Genomic DNA, 15,435 nt, shown 5'->3' with positions numbered 1-15,435 from the left:
AAAGGAGAATAGCAGGCAACTCCATCTTCTTTTGCCGACCGGCGTCGGGACGAATCACGACCTGCCGACGCGTGCGAGACGACCAGCTGCGAAAAGTGGCTCATCTAGGGAAAAACTAAAAAAACTAGAAAATCTTTAAAAAAAAAATTCTCTGCAAGGATTTAGATTACTACCAAAGAATGTTCCAGGCTGCTGGCCAGTGGGGCGGCGATCTTGCGTTAAACCCCGCAAGTGAGACGAATATATATACAAAAAAACACAATACACTACAGATGCTGCAATGCGGTATGACATGATACACGTGAGGGATTTTCTCATCCTCGTGTGCATATACCCATAATATTAGTATACAATATAGCACAATTGCAATATACACGTATACCATAGAGAGTGGTGTCCGCAAGTCCGTCTAGATGTGTGTGTGCCAGTAAGCCACGTGTCGGCGATCGTGCAAAAGCGGCCGTCACGTGCGTGGCAGAGTTCGTTGGCGTTCGTGTCGCGGTCACGGGACAATATCACGGGATTTACGCCTTAGTCAGGGGCGGCCTTGGTCAACCAACTAACTTAAACTAGCTACGTAGTTATAACTAGAATCTCGTCTCTTCATCCCAGTCCGTGCATGCATGGCTCAGACAAGCGGTGAGCCTCAGCGACTCCGTACACTGACTGTCATAGATCATAGACCGTCAATAAGCGAGGCGTCGCAGAATTTACGTAAGTAGGCGAATTCGTTAACTAGTTACCGATGCCAAAGCACAAGTGTCTGCGGAGTAATTAGGAATACACAGCAAATTTCCCCCAGATTTCCCCATCCGGAGAGATTACTGAAGGATGGGGCAGAAGTATGGGGAAATTAGATTTCCCGCTTGGGACTTCTTAGCAATACGATGCAAGGCAACAAATCATGATCCTCATATCCAGCTCCCCGTTTGACTGGCAGGCCAGCCTTGCTACGGGTGTTGCTACGATGGATGACCGGTCCGCTAGTTCAACAGCCAGCTGCTTGTCGACTTGTCGACTTGTCTGCCAAGATGACCGTCCGTCTGGAGTTGGCAGCATTGTCATACCGTCCCTTAGGCATACGATCCCTTGATCAGGCCAATTATAGATGGCTGTATAGGTCTAGGCATGCCGGCTATTACGATGGTGTTTTCTAGTTTCCGGCGAATTCCTCCCCTTAATTTCATTCTCCAGTTCTCTCTCCTTCTCTCGAATTCTTCCGTCCCGTTGAAGCTAGGTGAGTCCGTCCTTGTGTTGTTTCTGTTATCTAAATAATGGTACTGATATTATTTCTTGAATGAATAGCTGCTAGGGGATCCCTTGCCGCTGATCGTCACCGACCGACAGTTGACCTTCGGACGCCGAACACGCAAAACCAGTTCTTCATCCATCGTTTTACCTTCATATCTCGATAGTCGTCAACCCTTGCCAAACAAAGCATCCGACAGGAAGATTCCAAATGGCATCGGCAATGCGTCAAACCCCAGACTCACAACCAACCCAGTCCCCAGCTGTTCCCCTCAACCATCAAGACGTCTTTCGTGCCCTCGAGGCATCGGGTTCACTGCTACCCAAGTCGTTTATATCAAGCTCGAAGAATTCATCCTCGACACACATCGAATTTGCGGACCATCATTTCCAGAATCCGCCTCCCCCGCCGCCGTCGCCGGTGGGCTTTCCGTCTAGACACGGTCCTCTTTAGACAGGACAAAGTTGGCTGGTTGAAAAGTCGAGGACGCAATCAAATGGAAGGAGATTTTTTTGGTGTAATGAATGTGATTCATCAGGCATGGCGTTGCGAGGATTGGGTGTTGGCATACACCTTTGTTTTTTCTATAAAAAAACTCCGCTGTTCGGTTTGCTATAATATGGGTTATTATTAATCTTGCTGTCTTTGTCGGAATAGATCGTTGCTTTTCTTGTCCGAGTAGTCTGCTGCAATGACTGTCCGTATGTCCGTAAACGCATCGTCGCGCATATGCGTCTAGCCTGATGGTACTGTTTCCGAGGCAGCATTGACATTCGACGAACCAGTCACGACATCCTCAACGTCAACATCATCGACATCAGCCTCTATCTGGGCGTACAACTCTTCCAAATTCGCAAGCGCGTTCTGGTCGCCTCCCAGCGCCGCCCGATTCAACTGATAAATCATCTCGAGTCGTTCGTCAGTGTTCGCCCACCGCCCAATCTTAGCCTCAAAGTTCCTCCCACGTCTAGTCCCAAACGTCATTTGAATCATGTCTTTCTCTCCCCGTTCCCGCTTGATGTCCATCAATTCCTGGAGAAAGCGCACTTGCGCAGACCCAGTATCTGGCTCTGGCCTGTCGACCTGTTCTCTCGACACGGCACCATTGGCAGCCGTAAGACGCGCCCTCCGTCCCATAATCTTGATCCCGTTCGTAGCAATCAGCGAATAGTTCTCGGCGTGTTTTACATAGGTCGGGTCAGGCTCGGCGGAGGTGTCCTCGTGGCTGACGAAATGCATATCTGTGCCAATCATGTCGGCCCATTCGCAGCTGAAGATGTGGTTGCGGTAGGAAACGAAGGGGTTTTTGCCGTGCAGTTCCATGATTTGAAGTCGGCCCGCACTCTCGATGTCCTCCGCTTCCGCAGTCGCGTCGCCCGACTCTTCTTCTTCCTCCTCCTCCTCCTCCTCCTCCTCTTCTTCTTGTTGTTGTTCGTCTTCTGCGTTTTGCCTGTCTGCTGGGGAGGGGCCTTTCTCGGCTTCTTGCTCGTCTGCGGTGTCGCCAGATGCTACCCCGCGGCGCGGTTGGCGAAGGGCACCATTGTACGATGTTAGATCAATGTTGACGTAGAATGTCTGGAAAAGTCAGCGTCGCGAGTAGTAGCTGAATATTGGTAGATGACATAGCATACCTCTGTCTCGGTCTCGTCGTACTCATACTCATACTCTGAGTCTGCTGTATTCTGCATGGCTACGTTGTTGGTCGATAAGTCAACGTCAATGTTCCCAAAAAATATGTAATCGTTACTACCGACCTTGGCCAAAGTAATTCCTTCAACCAACTTCATTCCATCATGAACCCGGATAAACTATGTACCGCTCGGCCGACACCAAATCCTCCAATTTCATCTCAGGTGTTTATACTGGTAAAATACCAAAGTCGCGGTATATGGGATATATAAATCTGTTGATATTTCAGGTTAGGACGATAATTTATGTAAGATTTTATCTGGTATTATATGTTGAGACTCCGATACTATATAAAGTCTTGGTCTTCGAATCCACTTTAACAGAATACTTGACCTGGAGACGTCCTAATTCAAGATTATTCCTTTATGAAGTACTAGGCTTCCCAACTATAAAAGCATGGTTAAGCAGAGCGTTTGTTGATTGTCGTGATTGACATACCAACTCTGCTGGCAAATCAATTCAGGTGCACGTAAAGCTGTTGGGGGTTACTGGTAGTAGTTCATCATGCTGCTGACCCAATGTAGCTATAATGTCATAAATGTGAGAGTCTGTCCTCGTACTAGAAGCTCAGAAGTGGCACGTTACCTCCCCCTACGTCGCCAATCTTCACTAATAATGTGGAGAGGTCTGCATTATCCAGAGTCCCTCGAATCCTCTGTGAAGCCATCAAATACCGTGGCGCACTATCATCCTTTTCCACTCCTCCAAGCCATGTGACAGGACTGAACTCCGGGGGCTGCAGGAAGTCATCGCTAGAAGAGGTACCTACAACTGGAAACATGATGTTTGCAGGCTGTAGGTCAATGGGCCTGTTAATTAGGCGTGCGTTAGTCAATAGAAAAAAAATGTCGACATACCGCAATGAATTATCCCTTGTCCATGGAGAAAATCCAAGGCCAGCAATATCTGCTTGGATATATTCTGCACGTATTCAGCTCCATGTGGTCTTCCAGTGACAGTCATTGATTCGCCATCAGAAATCATGACCGGAAATACAAGACATAAATGAGCTCCATTTGGGCTCTGATGTTCAAAATAATCCAATAGATTCAGCAAAAGACAGAATAACTCACTTGCGTTAGTTATGCGCGGGCGATGACAAACCCCATCCATTGGGTGTTGGAAGTATTTTAGCTGGCCAATGAAGGATTTTTTCTCTAGATCGTTCTATTCATATGCTATCTACCGCAACTGGACGTCCTTACATGAAGGTTATAATCTGTATGTAGCCCTAAATAGGGCTTTTGGTGTCACGATGTTCTTCAGAAACTAAGCGCAATGAGGCTTATTTTTAAGCTTATGCACTGGGCCAATCAGCAGAACCTTCATTGATTAATAACACGGCTTTTATCGTGCATGCAGACTCTCAAATTTGCGACGAAGTATTCCGTATCAAGACAGAAAAAAATAAATAGTAGATCCAAATAGCAAAGAGAAACTAAAATCTGACACGTCGCAGCAACATTCGTTGTGAATATTCGGACTCTTCGGAAAGAACACGACTCCCACTTATCGATAACGTATCGATAAGTAACAAGTAGATGATGTAATTAAGGATCAGTAACTTAACTAGTTAACTCTATGACAGTCTAGTATCCCGTCAGACGTATAACGAGACCGAGCATATAGTTATAGCAGAGCAGAAAACGAAAAGATAAAAAGGAGAAAAGAAAAAGAAAAGAAAAAATCGGCTGCGTGCGGAACACTCGCATGCCGATTCGCTGCCGCCCCGTCGTCGCGCGCTGTGATTGGTGCCCAGCGGCATGGCTGATCTGATCACGGCTGCCGTGCTTCCCGTCGCTGCGTTCCTGACTTCCTCTGTGAATCACTCACGCCTCGTCTGCTGGTGTCTCTCTTTCTCTCTCTCCCCGCCTCATCCTCCCTCGGCGCATCTCTTCTTCCCTCGCCCTCACCGTGCTTGTCTCGACGTTCTTGCCGCTGACTGGTGTACGACTCATCATTGCGTCTGTCACCGATCCTGACCCTATCTTTAGCGACATATTCCTACAACTGTCGTCCTTTTATATTCTCTATCCGATCAGAGACAAGCGAAGTAAAGTCTCGAGGTTTTCCTCTGTTATCCGGCACTGCCGGTCAACCTTTGTTGAATAGATCCGGTCTCGAGCGGGAACTCGAGAACAGTCGTTGCTAATGGCTCGTCGTCGTCCCGTCTCGAAACTCATCATCCTTACGCTTTCAAGTCTGATCGCCTACATATCGATTATTAGCTTGGTCCGTGCCGTCAAGCCGTCTTTATTTGTCTGGTCCGAAGAAGACCTGGAAGAAGCAGAATGGCTGGCAACCTCAAAATCATGGTGGGACCGCAAGTTCTGCCGTTTCTTCGGGCTTTGCGGCATTGCCCACGTTCGGCGGGACCACCCTGGCTCGAGGTCTGTTAAGATAGTCCAAGATAATCAATCGCTCATGGATGATCGAGACGAGAGCTGGCGGATGGACTGGACTGTTGCAGAGGATATTTCGGCAAACTGGACCAACGATGAGAAAGTCCTGCGTGAAATCCCGGAGTATGTGCTAGAGTATGCGCCTCTGGTGCACTTGTTTTCGGGCGAGAACTTCTGGCCGAGTGACATTGCAGAGCATTTGGTCTATACTACTCCACAGTTGAACTACACCCCAGTCCAGGCCAAATGGAAACACCCGTCACTGCAGGATTTGAATGAGCTGAACCGATGGGAGCTGGGCAGATACGTCTACCTCACGAGCGACGATGATGTGGAGACTCTGCCGGACTGGCTGGGATCAGAGCGGAATGTTCCCATACCCCAACCCGGCGAACCAGTGGAACCTGAGGAACCAGACCACGATACACCTGGCAATAAGACCCCAGTTTTTAATGATTATGATGACCGCAACAAATGGTACGATGCTGGTGGCTGGGATGATCCTATGGATGCCGAGTCCGCAGATCCAGATGCATTTGGATTGAAGATGGATAGCGAAGAGCTCCGCAAAAGATATGCGGGCAAACCTATTGAGCCTGTCGAGTCTGCTGAACAAGACAGTGAAATAAGCCGTGGACGTAGCGACGCACCCGCTGTCTTGGTGGTCGTTGACAAGGGCAACGATGTTATAGATGCATTTTGGTTCTTTTTCTACAGCTACAACCTCGGAAATACAGTTTTTGACGTCCGGTTCGGCAATCACGTCGGCGACTGGGAGCATACAATGGTGCGATTTTACAAGGGCCATCCGAAGGCATTATTCTTGAGTGCGCATACTGCTGGCGAGGCCTTTAGCTACGAGAGTGTTGAGAAGCGGGGTAAGAGGGTACGTTTGTCACAACTATACGTACACATATAAACAATAAATACATACTGACTGCTCTTTAGCCCGTTGTGTATTCAGCAACTGGCACCCATGCTATGTATGCCACCCCCGGGATCCATGAGTACGTTCTCCCCTGGGGACTGCTTCACGACACGACAGACCGCGGCCCGCTATGGGACCCTCTTTACAACTCGCACTACTACACATACGACTACCTAACAGATGATCTCCGCGCGTCAAATCTTTCTCCACTCTCGCCAACCCAGTGGTTCTATTTCAACGGTCACTGGGGAGACAAGTTCTACCAGCTAGGCGACCGACGACAGTACCGGTTCGCAGGACAATACCACTACGTCAATGGACCCCTGGGACCACGCTTCAAGCACCTCGGCCGCCGAAAAGTATGCCAAGGACGCTTCGAACATTCATGCGTAATCCGCAATTCCGTCGAGGAGGACAAACGCCTCAAGCGCTGGGTTGGCGTGGGCGTCGGCGAAGAACCGGAGGATGAAGATCTGGGCTCGATCATGAGCCGTCGCGCAAATGCGCTGATGATGATGAAGAACCATAACACGCTATCTTCCGAACGCGATTCATCATCATTTAGGTAGCACGCGTTTCCTTTTTTTTTTTTTTCTCCCCTTCCTCTCTTTTTCTGTCCCGATGAACCATGACACTAGCTCTTCTCTTGTTATCTATTTATTCGTTTCTTATACCCCCTCCACGATATCGTTTCTCTAAATGCTTTATGATTATTACATTACGTTTGATGACTTGACTTGATCTGCTTTTTCATAGAAGAAGAAGATAATCTAATCTAGATAGCGTATATATATATATATAGATAAATAATATATGCAAACAAGTATCTATCTATCTGTAAACAAAACGAGAATAAACAGAAATTGATTATTGATTGATACTCATTCTAATCAATTAACCGACGAGCAGTGGACAGTGGACAGACAAAAACAACAAGAAAGAGATATAATAAAAGACCGAAGAAAGAGGAGTGAACTATACGCCAAACAGCCTGTAGAACGGATCATAACAGAAACACGAAATGGAAAAAAAAAAAAAAGGAAACGCCAATATACTGATTATCACTCAAGGAATAAGAAAGAGAGAAGAAAGAAACTGCACAGAGCTAGGTTAAATGATCAAGTCTGAGTCATCATGATAATAGGAAAGAAAGAAAAGAGGAAAGAAAAAAAGTCGTCGATAGCATTGCATTGCGGGTAACATAATGAATATGGTAGACCTAAGTTGGGCGAGACATAAGAGACAGGGACACAGAGAGAGAGAGAGAGAAAAAAAAAAGTAGTAGATGGTATGAAAAAAGTGTTTAAACGCGCGTAGTCCGTCGTCGAAGACCGAATTCCTGTTCCTGGATCTCTCTGATTAACTTCAGACTCTCCGCGTCGGTGTCCTCGGCTGTGAAACTGGTTCGTTCGCGTTTCACGTTTTTGTTTACAGGAGCAGTGTTCCGATGCGATGAGGATGGACGAGAAGTGGTGGTTGTTGTTGATTGCTGCTTTTTGTCAATGCTGGGCGAGGCGCTTTTCTTGGTGTGTGATGAACTAGGTCGAGAGGATGATTTCTTTGTTGAAGGCTTTGCCGTCTGTCGAGAGAATGGTGTTAATGCTGCTGTTGATTTTGTTGCGTGATGTGTTTGCTCGGGAATATATCGATCGACCTGGCGTGGTTGACGGGATGAGTGGCGAGAGCTTGATGTCGGTGTATGTAGTATCTCGGTTTCACCTTCGACAATGACGCTGCTGCTATGAAGTTCGTCGTGACGATGGTGATCTGGCGGTAATACCTCTGTTTCCCCTGCAAGTGAAGTAGGCGGGGATACTAGTGGATTTGTCGGTTGATCTATCGTCCCTGCGTCTCCATTGGTCTTTGCACCTGGAGATAAAGTGTATGAAGCGTTCTCTGCTTCAAGATGCTTCAACTGGACGGGCTTGTCTTCTGGTGGAGACTGTACTGTTGACAGCACTTCATTGTCATGTTTGTGATGCGGCGGTTGCTCTTCGTCTAGGAGGTGAGTCCTGGGAGTAGGAAAGTAAGGCACAGTGGTTTGGTCGTCCTCGATGCCAGGGACAGCGCCAGCTTCTGGCTTAACCTTTTTAATCGTCGCTGCATCAATGCCGTCTTCACTCGGCCTCGCCCGCTTCGTTGACGAAGTCGCTCGAGGTTTTGACCGTTCCTGCGCTTTGACAGGGTCGATTCGTCCATACTCGTCATGAATGCATCGACGCTGATAAAAAAAAACGTTAGCATAGGGAGTAAATATCTGAATAAAGTAAAATAACATTTCTTTACCTTGCTCTTGCGACATTCGTCGCACGCCTTACTTCTCCCCTTCTTTCCACCACTAATACCGTTTAGACTGCCATCCATGGACCGTGGAAACGCCGATTGCGAGATACCACTCAAGAGACCGACGTTGTCTCGAGGATACCCGTCACTCGTATTCAGTGCCATATGCTCGCTGCCTTCCGGAAGGGTCGACTCCGTGGCAACAAATGCTAGCGCATTAAGTACAGAAGCTGCATCATGGGCCAGAATAGACTGCCTCTGCGGATCAACAGCGTCAAACATAGCGCCTGGATGTGGCGGGTTTGGTGACACTCCTAGTGGCAAGCTATCGCTCTGCTCATCCTTGTGGCGGCACCGTATCCTCCTTTTCCGACATGCATCACAAGCTACTCGCTTCGGTCCCAAACCCGAACCTTTTGTTGTATTTCGAGGTTTGAGAGATTCCTCTTTAGTAGTCGGGCTAGTGCTGATGACTGGACTATTGACAGCCGGGTTGATGACCACTGGAACCGGTTGAGGCGGCTGAATTACGTTGTCAGGAGGATTGGGCGTGGAGCTTAGAATAGGGTTCTGAGATTCCGGAAGCTGATCAGAAATGAGTTGGAGGCTTTGCCTTTCCGCATACATCTTTTGAGCATCTGCATGTCGCTCGGACCGACGACTAGGACGTCCAGCTGGTCTTTTGTCCAGTTGGTCGATTTTGAATGTACTGGAAATGACGCCAGGCCGTATCCATGGAGCGGGATATTCGTTTCCTCGTTTCCAAGCTATCCAGACCGCAAATTTCTTGACTACCTCGAGCGGTTCTCCCTGCATCTTGGGAATGGATTTTTTGATCGCGACGCGGCTCTCTATTGTAACCCCGTCTACGGAGTACCCACCAGCAACAAGTGCAGTTCGCAAAAGGTATTTAAGCAACTCAGGCAATCCCTCCAACTCTGCCTGTGAATAGAAGCGTGCATTGTAATAAGGAGAGCCCGGGGCTGAGCGATTCTCCCTTTCTCCAAACTCATAGTAGATGGGAAACTGCCGGTAGAAGCGATATTGTTCATCATGAGTAAAGGCATCAAGAACCGTATCCGGAATAGGATCATCATTCAAATACTTCAGCGCAGTGTACCACTGAATCTTCTGGAAAAAGGGGTATCTGAATTTGCGCGGAACTTTGGTGTCCTTTTCAATCTTTGCGATTTTGATCTGCATTCCGTAGTTCATGCGAGTGAGAAAGTTGCCCCCAATAACAAGGCTGTTCTCCGGCGTCCATACTGCATGGATCCAGCCAGCAGGGATAAGCATGGTGTCGCCTTCTTCCAAATCCACTCGATAGCACTCCTTGGTTTGGTCACCGAGGAACGTTGTATCCTGGGCCGGAGAATTGCACCATTCTTCGTACTTTTTCAGATGCTTTTCCTTCGGAGGTATGAAAAAGAATGTCTTTTTGCCCTTGAGAATGGTGTAATAGACCGAGGAACCCCCAAAGTCAATGTGGAAATCCGTATAGCAATCCGCCACTGACATTAAGCAATAGAATTGAACTTTGGGGTAATCACCGACAGCCGTGAGCTCGCTCGGCCAAACAGAATCCTGAAGATCAAGGTCACGAACGATCTTCGGTCGACGAATCAATTTGCCCAGTTGGCTCTGCGATACTTCCAGACTGATGACGTTTCGCACGGGTTTCTTCCCTGTGCTCTCATAGTAATCGGCCCATTTTTGCATATTCCACCTTTTGTCCTCGCCTTGCTGAGATTTAACGTCAATGACTTCAACTCTTTCCTCTGGCCCATACAGTTGAGCGACAGTGCGAACTGTGAGGCCCCTTGGGATTACCATATCTAATGTGTCTTGCCCACAATCGATGACCGTCTCAGGCTCGTCCGGATAATTTTCCAGTAGCTCATCAAACATCTCCTGGGTGGGAGCTTCGCTCGCCAGATTGTCGAAAGCAGAGTCCAGCTCCGTCATGTCAACAGAGGTACGAGGGTTAAGGGCAGCTGGAATGACAATAGGCTCGGTCATGCCGACTCCCCTTTCAAAAAATTCCGCAGTCACTAGCTCCGCTCTCATGCGCGGGAAATTTTCCGGTAGAAATTGTATCCTTCCATCTTTGATAGGCTGGATATAATGGTGCTCATAGGAATCCGTGGAAGTCTTGACGAGGCCCTGGTTCAAACCTGCGTAGTCGATAGCTGTTCTTGCGCGAGATGACTTGCGGACAAAAGTAGTCTGGCCGTGAACTGGACGGCATTTCCGACAGATGAATTTATCGACTGTGCGGACTTCACGGTCGTTCTTGAAGCCGGCGCAGACAATATGATGCCAACTCTCACAGCCGTCGCATTTAATCCAAGTATCTGCACCTTGATCCTCGCTATTCACGTCCATGCGCACTAGATGGCATGCTGCACAGTTTGTTGGAGCAATTTCTTCTGATTGCGCCGCCTCTTCCTTTGTCTTTGGACCAAAGTCCATGGCCCCATCACTAATGGTAGGACGGCGTTTTGGTGGCTGAACAAATTGTTGCTCATCTGGTAAGTTTGGCAACGGATTTTGTATGTTATTATCCCCCTCCCAGGAAGTTCCAGGTAACATGGAGGAACTCGTGTTCGGTCGTAATCCCGGAATAACTGGCCGCGCAATAGCAGCTGATCCATCCGAATGAGATCGTAACCGCGAGGGTGACTCAGTACTTCCGGACAAGACGTCTGTTAATGAGCCCGGGAAACTTGAAATAGCGCCATTGCCTAAAGGCAACCTTTGGTCCATTGCAAAATGCTGGGGAGGCCGATCAAAGCCTTTAGTAGGAGGCGCGTACTGGCGAGGAGGCGCAAAATTAGTCGGGCGGGCGAAATTCAACAGAAGTTCAGCGTCAGTCTTCATGCTATCTGGGATGGCAACATGGCTGGTCGACGGCCGTGCGTCAATACGTTGGAATGCAGGCGATGCCTTCTCCGACCGCGCGCGTTTAGCAGGCCGCTCGGGTTCAGCGTCGGTCGATGGGAACAGGGGCGAGGAATCTGCGTCCACTGCATTTCGAGAAGGCTCAAACGACATAGAAGAAGGAAACCTGGGACTTGTCGCTAGTGCTATGTTCGCAAGTGTTTCAATGCTTGAGCTGGCTCGGTGGTGACCGTGGCCAGCTTTCGGTTGTGTCGCTGGCCTGTTAAACGAGGCGCGGGACTGACTGGTCCCAATTGACTGTCGAGAGGGGCCATTTGCAATGCTGTGTAGATTTCCATCGTAGCCTCGAGGGTAGAAGACGCTGCGTTCATTCCAAAAGGCATGGCGCTCGGTTTTGAGAGCAGGAGATATCGGCTCGATAGCGCGTCGCGGGGGCGAAGGAGTACGGTACTGTCTCGGCCGACCACCTGGGTGACCTAAGAAAGACGATGTGTTCGCCATGGAGAACTATGATGCGAAGAGATAGGATTCGCAGCTGATGGGGAGGGTTGCAAGGAGGGAAAGGCGATGCTGGTGATTCTTGCGGTAGGCGGGAATGAAGCGGGGAATCAGGCTAGAGAGCGGCCACCTGCGACGAGGTGAAGTCATCCCCGGACAAGGACAGCGCGCGATGCCTGTACGATGCCGAGGTTCTCCAGTCTCGAGAGACACGCCAGGGGGACGTTCCGCGTGGAAAACCGACGTGGGAGAGGTGCGAGGCGCACGCGGGAACGAGAGGAGGGAGGCGGGTTGACGACTGGGACGACGAAGAGGCAAGTGAGCGCGGCGTCCAGGCGAACGCAGAGCTGGCGCCAGCGGTACTCAGGCAGGCACGCAGCTATGAGGGATGGTGCACGACAGGCGTCTGCGGAGGAGATGAATTGGACGAGGGGAGTCGAGGGGAGTGTGTCTGTCTGTCACGGGTGGGAGAGCAGGCAGGCGGCAGTATGTAGTTCTTTCTTTCTTGGCTGCGGGCAGAGCATCGTTCCCGGCGGCGGCCAATCAAGACGGTCTCTGCACACGGGGCTCGACTTACATCGCAGCGAATGCCCTCAAAAGCACCCCGAGTGCCCAGTGAACGATTATTGTCCGTCTTGGAAATCGCGGCGTGTTGCAATTATTGTTCTTGAAGGCCCTGGAGGCGCGCCATCCACCGCAGTGCAGCATCCGTCGCCTTGCCGCCAGCCTTAGAGTCTTGGCAGACCTCGTTTTAGACATCGCGTGCGTCTCTGCAACCTCCAGACTCCATCATTGCCCAACTCCACACTGCAGAATCTCCGTCCTGGGGCGTGCTATTCCAACTTTCTAAACAAGTACTCACCAGAGGCTCTTTCTCCATACAAGAATGAGCCGAAAGCTTGCTCCTGAAGCCAACCGGTTAGTCCTCGCTTCCTCCCTCCATCCACCTTGTCCTCAAGCCCCTCGTGCAGCGCCGTTGTGGTGGTACCGCTGGGGCCTGTAAGGGCATGGCGACTACTTAGTTCTTCTTTTTAGTGTCGTCGCTGACCAACGTTTTCTTTTCTAGTATTCTCTTTGTGAAGAACCTGAGGTAGGCCCTCGCCGAATAACTTGCTCGTGCCTACACCCGACCAGTCTCCCGAATCGTGGCATCGCTTTTCCTGTCTGAAACGAGCAAGATGAATACTGATCCATGGCAATAGCTACAACGTCACAGCAGAAGAGCTCTTCGATCTTTTTGGCAAATTTGGGCCGATCAGGTAAGCCCATCTCGATACCTCTGCGGCAATGGGCCGTCCTTTTTTTTTCTTTTTTTTTTTTTTCGCTTTGGGGGGAGAACGGGGCTCGCTGACATTCATAACACCAGGCAAATACGACAAGGAATTGCGAATAATACGAAGGGTACGGCGTTTGTTGTATATGAAGACGTGATGGATGCGAAACAAGCCTGCGACAAATTGAACGGCTTCAATTTTCAAAATCGTTATCTTGTCGGTACGTTACCCCAAAGGCAGTCATCGCCAACAGAGCTTGTGAAATTTGAGACTAATCTCTTCCTTCGTTATAGTTCTATATCACCAGCCAGAGAAAATGGCCCGATCAAGAGAAGACCTCGCGGAACGTCAAGAAAATTTAGAACGTCTCAAACAGCAACACGGGATAGAATAACGACTCATGCGAATTACTCACGTATCGGGCAAAGAGCTTGCTTGCTCCTTGTGTTCCATTTGTTACGGCTGTTTTGGGTTTCCGGCGTTTTTGATTGAACTCGTTACAATCCATTAATCACATGTGTACTGGTCAATTCGAAGTTAATTTGTCATGACGGATACTCCTGGTATTGCTTTCTATTTTGTTCTACAGGAGATGTTGGTGAGGGGGGAGGCTTAATTTTTCTGTATGTCGAGACGACTCATCTTAAGATTGCTTTGCCTTCGCTACCCGACTGTGAATTCGGATTAGAACAATGGCACCAGAAATCCTCAGCATGATGAGGGAACTTTGAATTTGCTTGCAAGCCGTCTGTGCACTTAGCTGTAGATATCATTATCTGGGAAGTCTTAATAGCGTAACTATTGATTGAACCGAGCATGCATGCAGGTGGGTAAAATACGAGCCGCCCGCCTCTTCTCCGCATCGCGCTTCAAGCTGTTACAGCTTTACATCACCTACCACAGATCATGTTTCATGACTGTCGCCCAACACCGATCATCTTCTAAGACTCGCCCCAGGATCTCTTATTCTATTATCGATATTGTTTGCATTTACAGCTCATGCTCCGCATCACCTACGTCTAGTGGCGCCGCATCCTGAGGCAGCACCACCATGGCAGCCCCAGCCCCGACAACCACACTGCTTGGACTACAACTACCGTCAACAACGACCCTTGCCTCCGCCGCTGCCGTTGCTACTACAAATGCGAACGAACCTCCCGACTCGAATGGCGAGTGTAAGCTTTTGGGCCCATTCTCTCTGCTTGTGCAGGCCGCCCTGGGGGCGTTAGCACTGCTGTCTTTGGTATACAAGCGATATCGAGAAAGGCCGCAACGCCCACTGAAAATATGGGCTTTTGACGTTTCCAAGCAAGTGTTTGGGTCGTCCATGCTACACTTGGCTAATCTTGTCTTGTCCATGTTCTCTGCTGGCCATTTCGAAATCCGACAAAAGTACCAGCCTAACCCATGCTCGTTTTACCTTCTCAATCTTGGAATAGACGTAAGGTTGCTTCTTATATGCTATTATTTCAGAGCTGCACTAACGCTACAGATTTGTTCAAGACAACTTTGGGCATTCCGATACTATACTTCTCCCTTCTCGTCATCAACCGCTTGGCCTTCTATACACCCCTGGCGCGACCACCTGAATCGATAGAGTCTGGCAACTACGGGCAACCTCCAAGACTGACGTGGTGGTTCAAACAATCGGTGCTATATTTTATCGGTCTCTTGTGGATGAAGTTCTGCGTATTCGTCCTGATCCAAGTTTTTCCTGTCATAGTCAAGATTGGCGACTGGGCTCTGCGTTGGACAGAAGGGAACACTGCCCTCCAGATTATATTTGTGATGCTACTGTTTCCCCTTCTCATGAACGCCATCCAATACTACATCGTGGATACGTTTATCAAGAGGAAAGTCGTGGCAGACGTCGACGTGGAGCCGTTCGACGATGAGTCCAGGAACGAACTGATGAGTGATAACCGAGACTTGCACGGTGCCCTTCTAGGAGCCAGCAGAGGAGACGATGTGGACCCTGTGTTGGAAGACGAGGCATCTGGAAAAGATGTGAAGCCCTTGTCTCGCAGTCAATCCAAGGTCCACGTCGCAGCCACCGAATATAATCCCTCGGTAGACGGTACCGATGTCCTTCCAGAGTCATCCTCCAGAGCCAATTTCTCGACACGGCGAACTTAGTCTTGACGGTTCTTGCATCATCTTATGCTGGCTACGCTTCTTAAGATACCTGTAGGAGTGTTGGGTGTTTTTTTT

The 15,435-nt window shown here is 49.1% G+C and overlaps 5 protein-coding genes across 5 annotated transcripts, besides 1 other annotated feature; 2 read left to right on the top strand and 3 right to left on the bottom strand.

Annotated features, from left to right (window-relative positions):
* The first annotated feature begins 1,310 nt into the window (after positions 1-1,310).
* Positions 1,311-1,355: a repeat region (Identified by RepeatMasker using a combination of RepBase library and repeat library created with RepeatScout).
* Positions 1,356-1,984: 629 nt separating this feature from the next.
* On the bottom strand, positions 1,985-2,937 carry UA08_09091 (hypothetical protein; the record flags this gene model as incomplete). The annotated part of the gene is made up of 2 exons (XM_020263986.1): positions 1,985-2,824; positions 2,881-2,937. The coding sequence occupies 2 exons, from the start codon at positions 2,935-2,937 to the stop codon at positions 1,985-1,987; spliced, it is 897 nt and encodes a 298-aa protein (XP_020115844.1).
* Positions 2,938-3,397: 460 nt separating this feature from the next.
* On the bottom strand, positions 3,398-4,051 carry UA08_09090 (hypothetical protein; the record flags this gene model as incomplete). The annotated part of the gene is made up of 4 exons (XM_020263985.1): positions 3,398-3,462; positions 3,524-3,747; positions 3,796-3,859; positions 4,012-4,051. The coding sequence occupies 4 exons, from the start codon at positions 4,049-4,051 to the stop codon at positions 3,398-3,400; spliced, it is 393 nt and encodes a 130-aa protein (XP_020115847.1).
* Positions 4,052-5,089: 1,038 nt separating this feature from the next.
* Positions 5,090-6,837, top strand: UA08_09089 (hypothetical protein; the record flags this gene model as incomplete). Its single annotated transcript, XM_020263984.1, has 2 exons — positions 5,090-6,226; positions 6,289-6,837. The coding sequence occupies 2 exons, from the start codon at positions 5,090-5,092 to the stop codon at positions 6,835-6,837; spliced, it is 1,686 nt and encodes a 561-aa protein (XP_020115846.1).
* Positions 6,838-7,571: 734 nt separating this feature from the next.
* UA08_09088 (JmjC domain-containing histone demethylation protein 1) lies at positions 7,572-11,953 on the bottom strand (the record flags this gene model as incomplete). The annotated part of the gene is made up of 2 exons (XM_020263983.1): positions 7,572-8,489; positions 8,555-11,953. The coding sequence occupies 2 exons, from the start codon at positions 11,951-11,953 to the stop codon at positions 7,572-7,574; spliced, it is 4,317 nt and encodes a 1,438-aa protein (XP_020115750.1).
* Positions 11,954-14,275: 2,322 nt separating this feature from the next.
* UA08_09087 (hypothetical protein) lies at positions 14,276-15,360 on the top strand (the record flags this gene model as incomplete). The annotated part of the gene is made up of 2 exons (XM_020263982.1): positions 14,276-14,665; positions 14,698-15,360. 2 exons carry the CDS (start codon positions 14,276-14,278, stop codon positions 15,358-15,360), a joined length of 1,053 nt encoding a protein of 350 aa, XP_020115751.1.
* Between the last annotated feature and the right edge of the window lie 75 nt (positions 15,361-15,435).

This window comes from Talaromyces atroroseus (genome assembly GCF_001907595.1).
Source record: "Talaromyces atroroseus strain IBT 11181 chromosome Unknown scaffold_17, whole genome shotgun sequence".
Taxonomy (NCBI): Eukaryota; Fungi; Ascomycota; class Eurotiomycetes; order Eurotiales; family Trichocomaceae; genus Talaromyces; species Talaromyces atroroseus.
The sequence above is the reverse complement of the archived record's forward strand: the minus strand, read 5'-3'. Positions and strand labels throughout refer to the sequence as shown.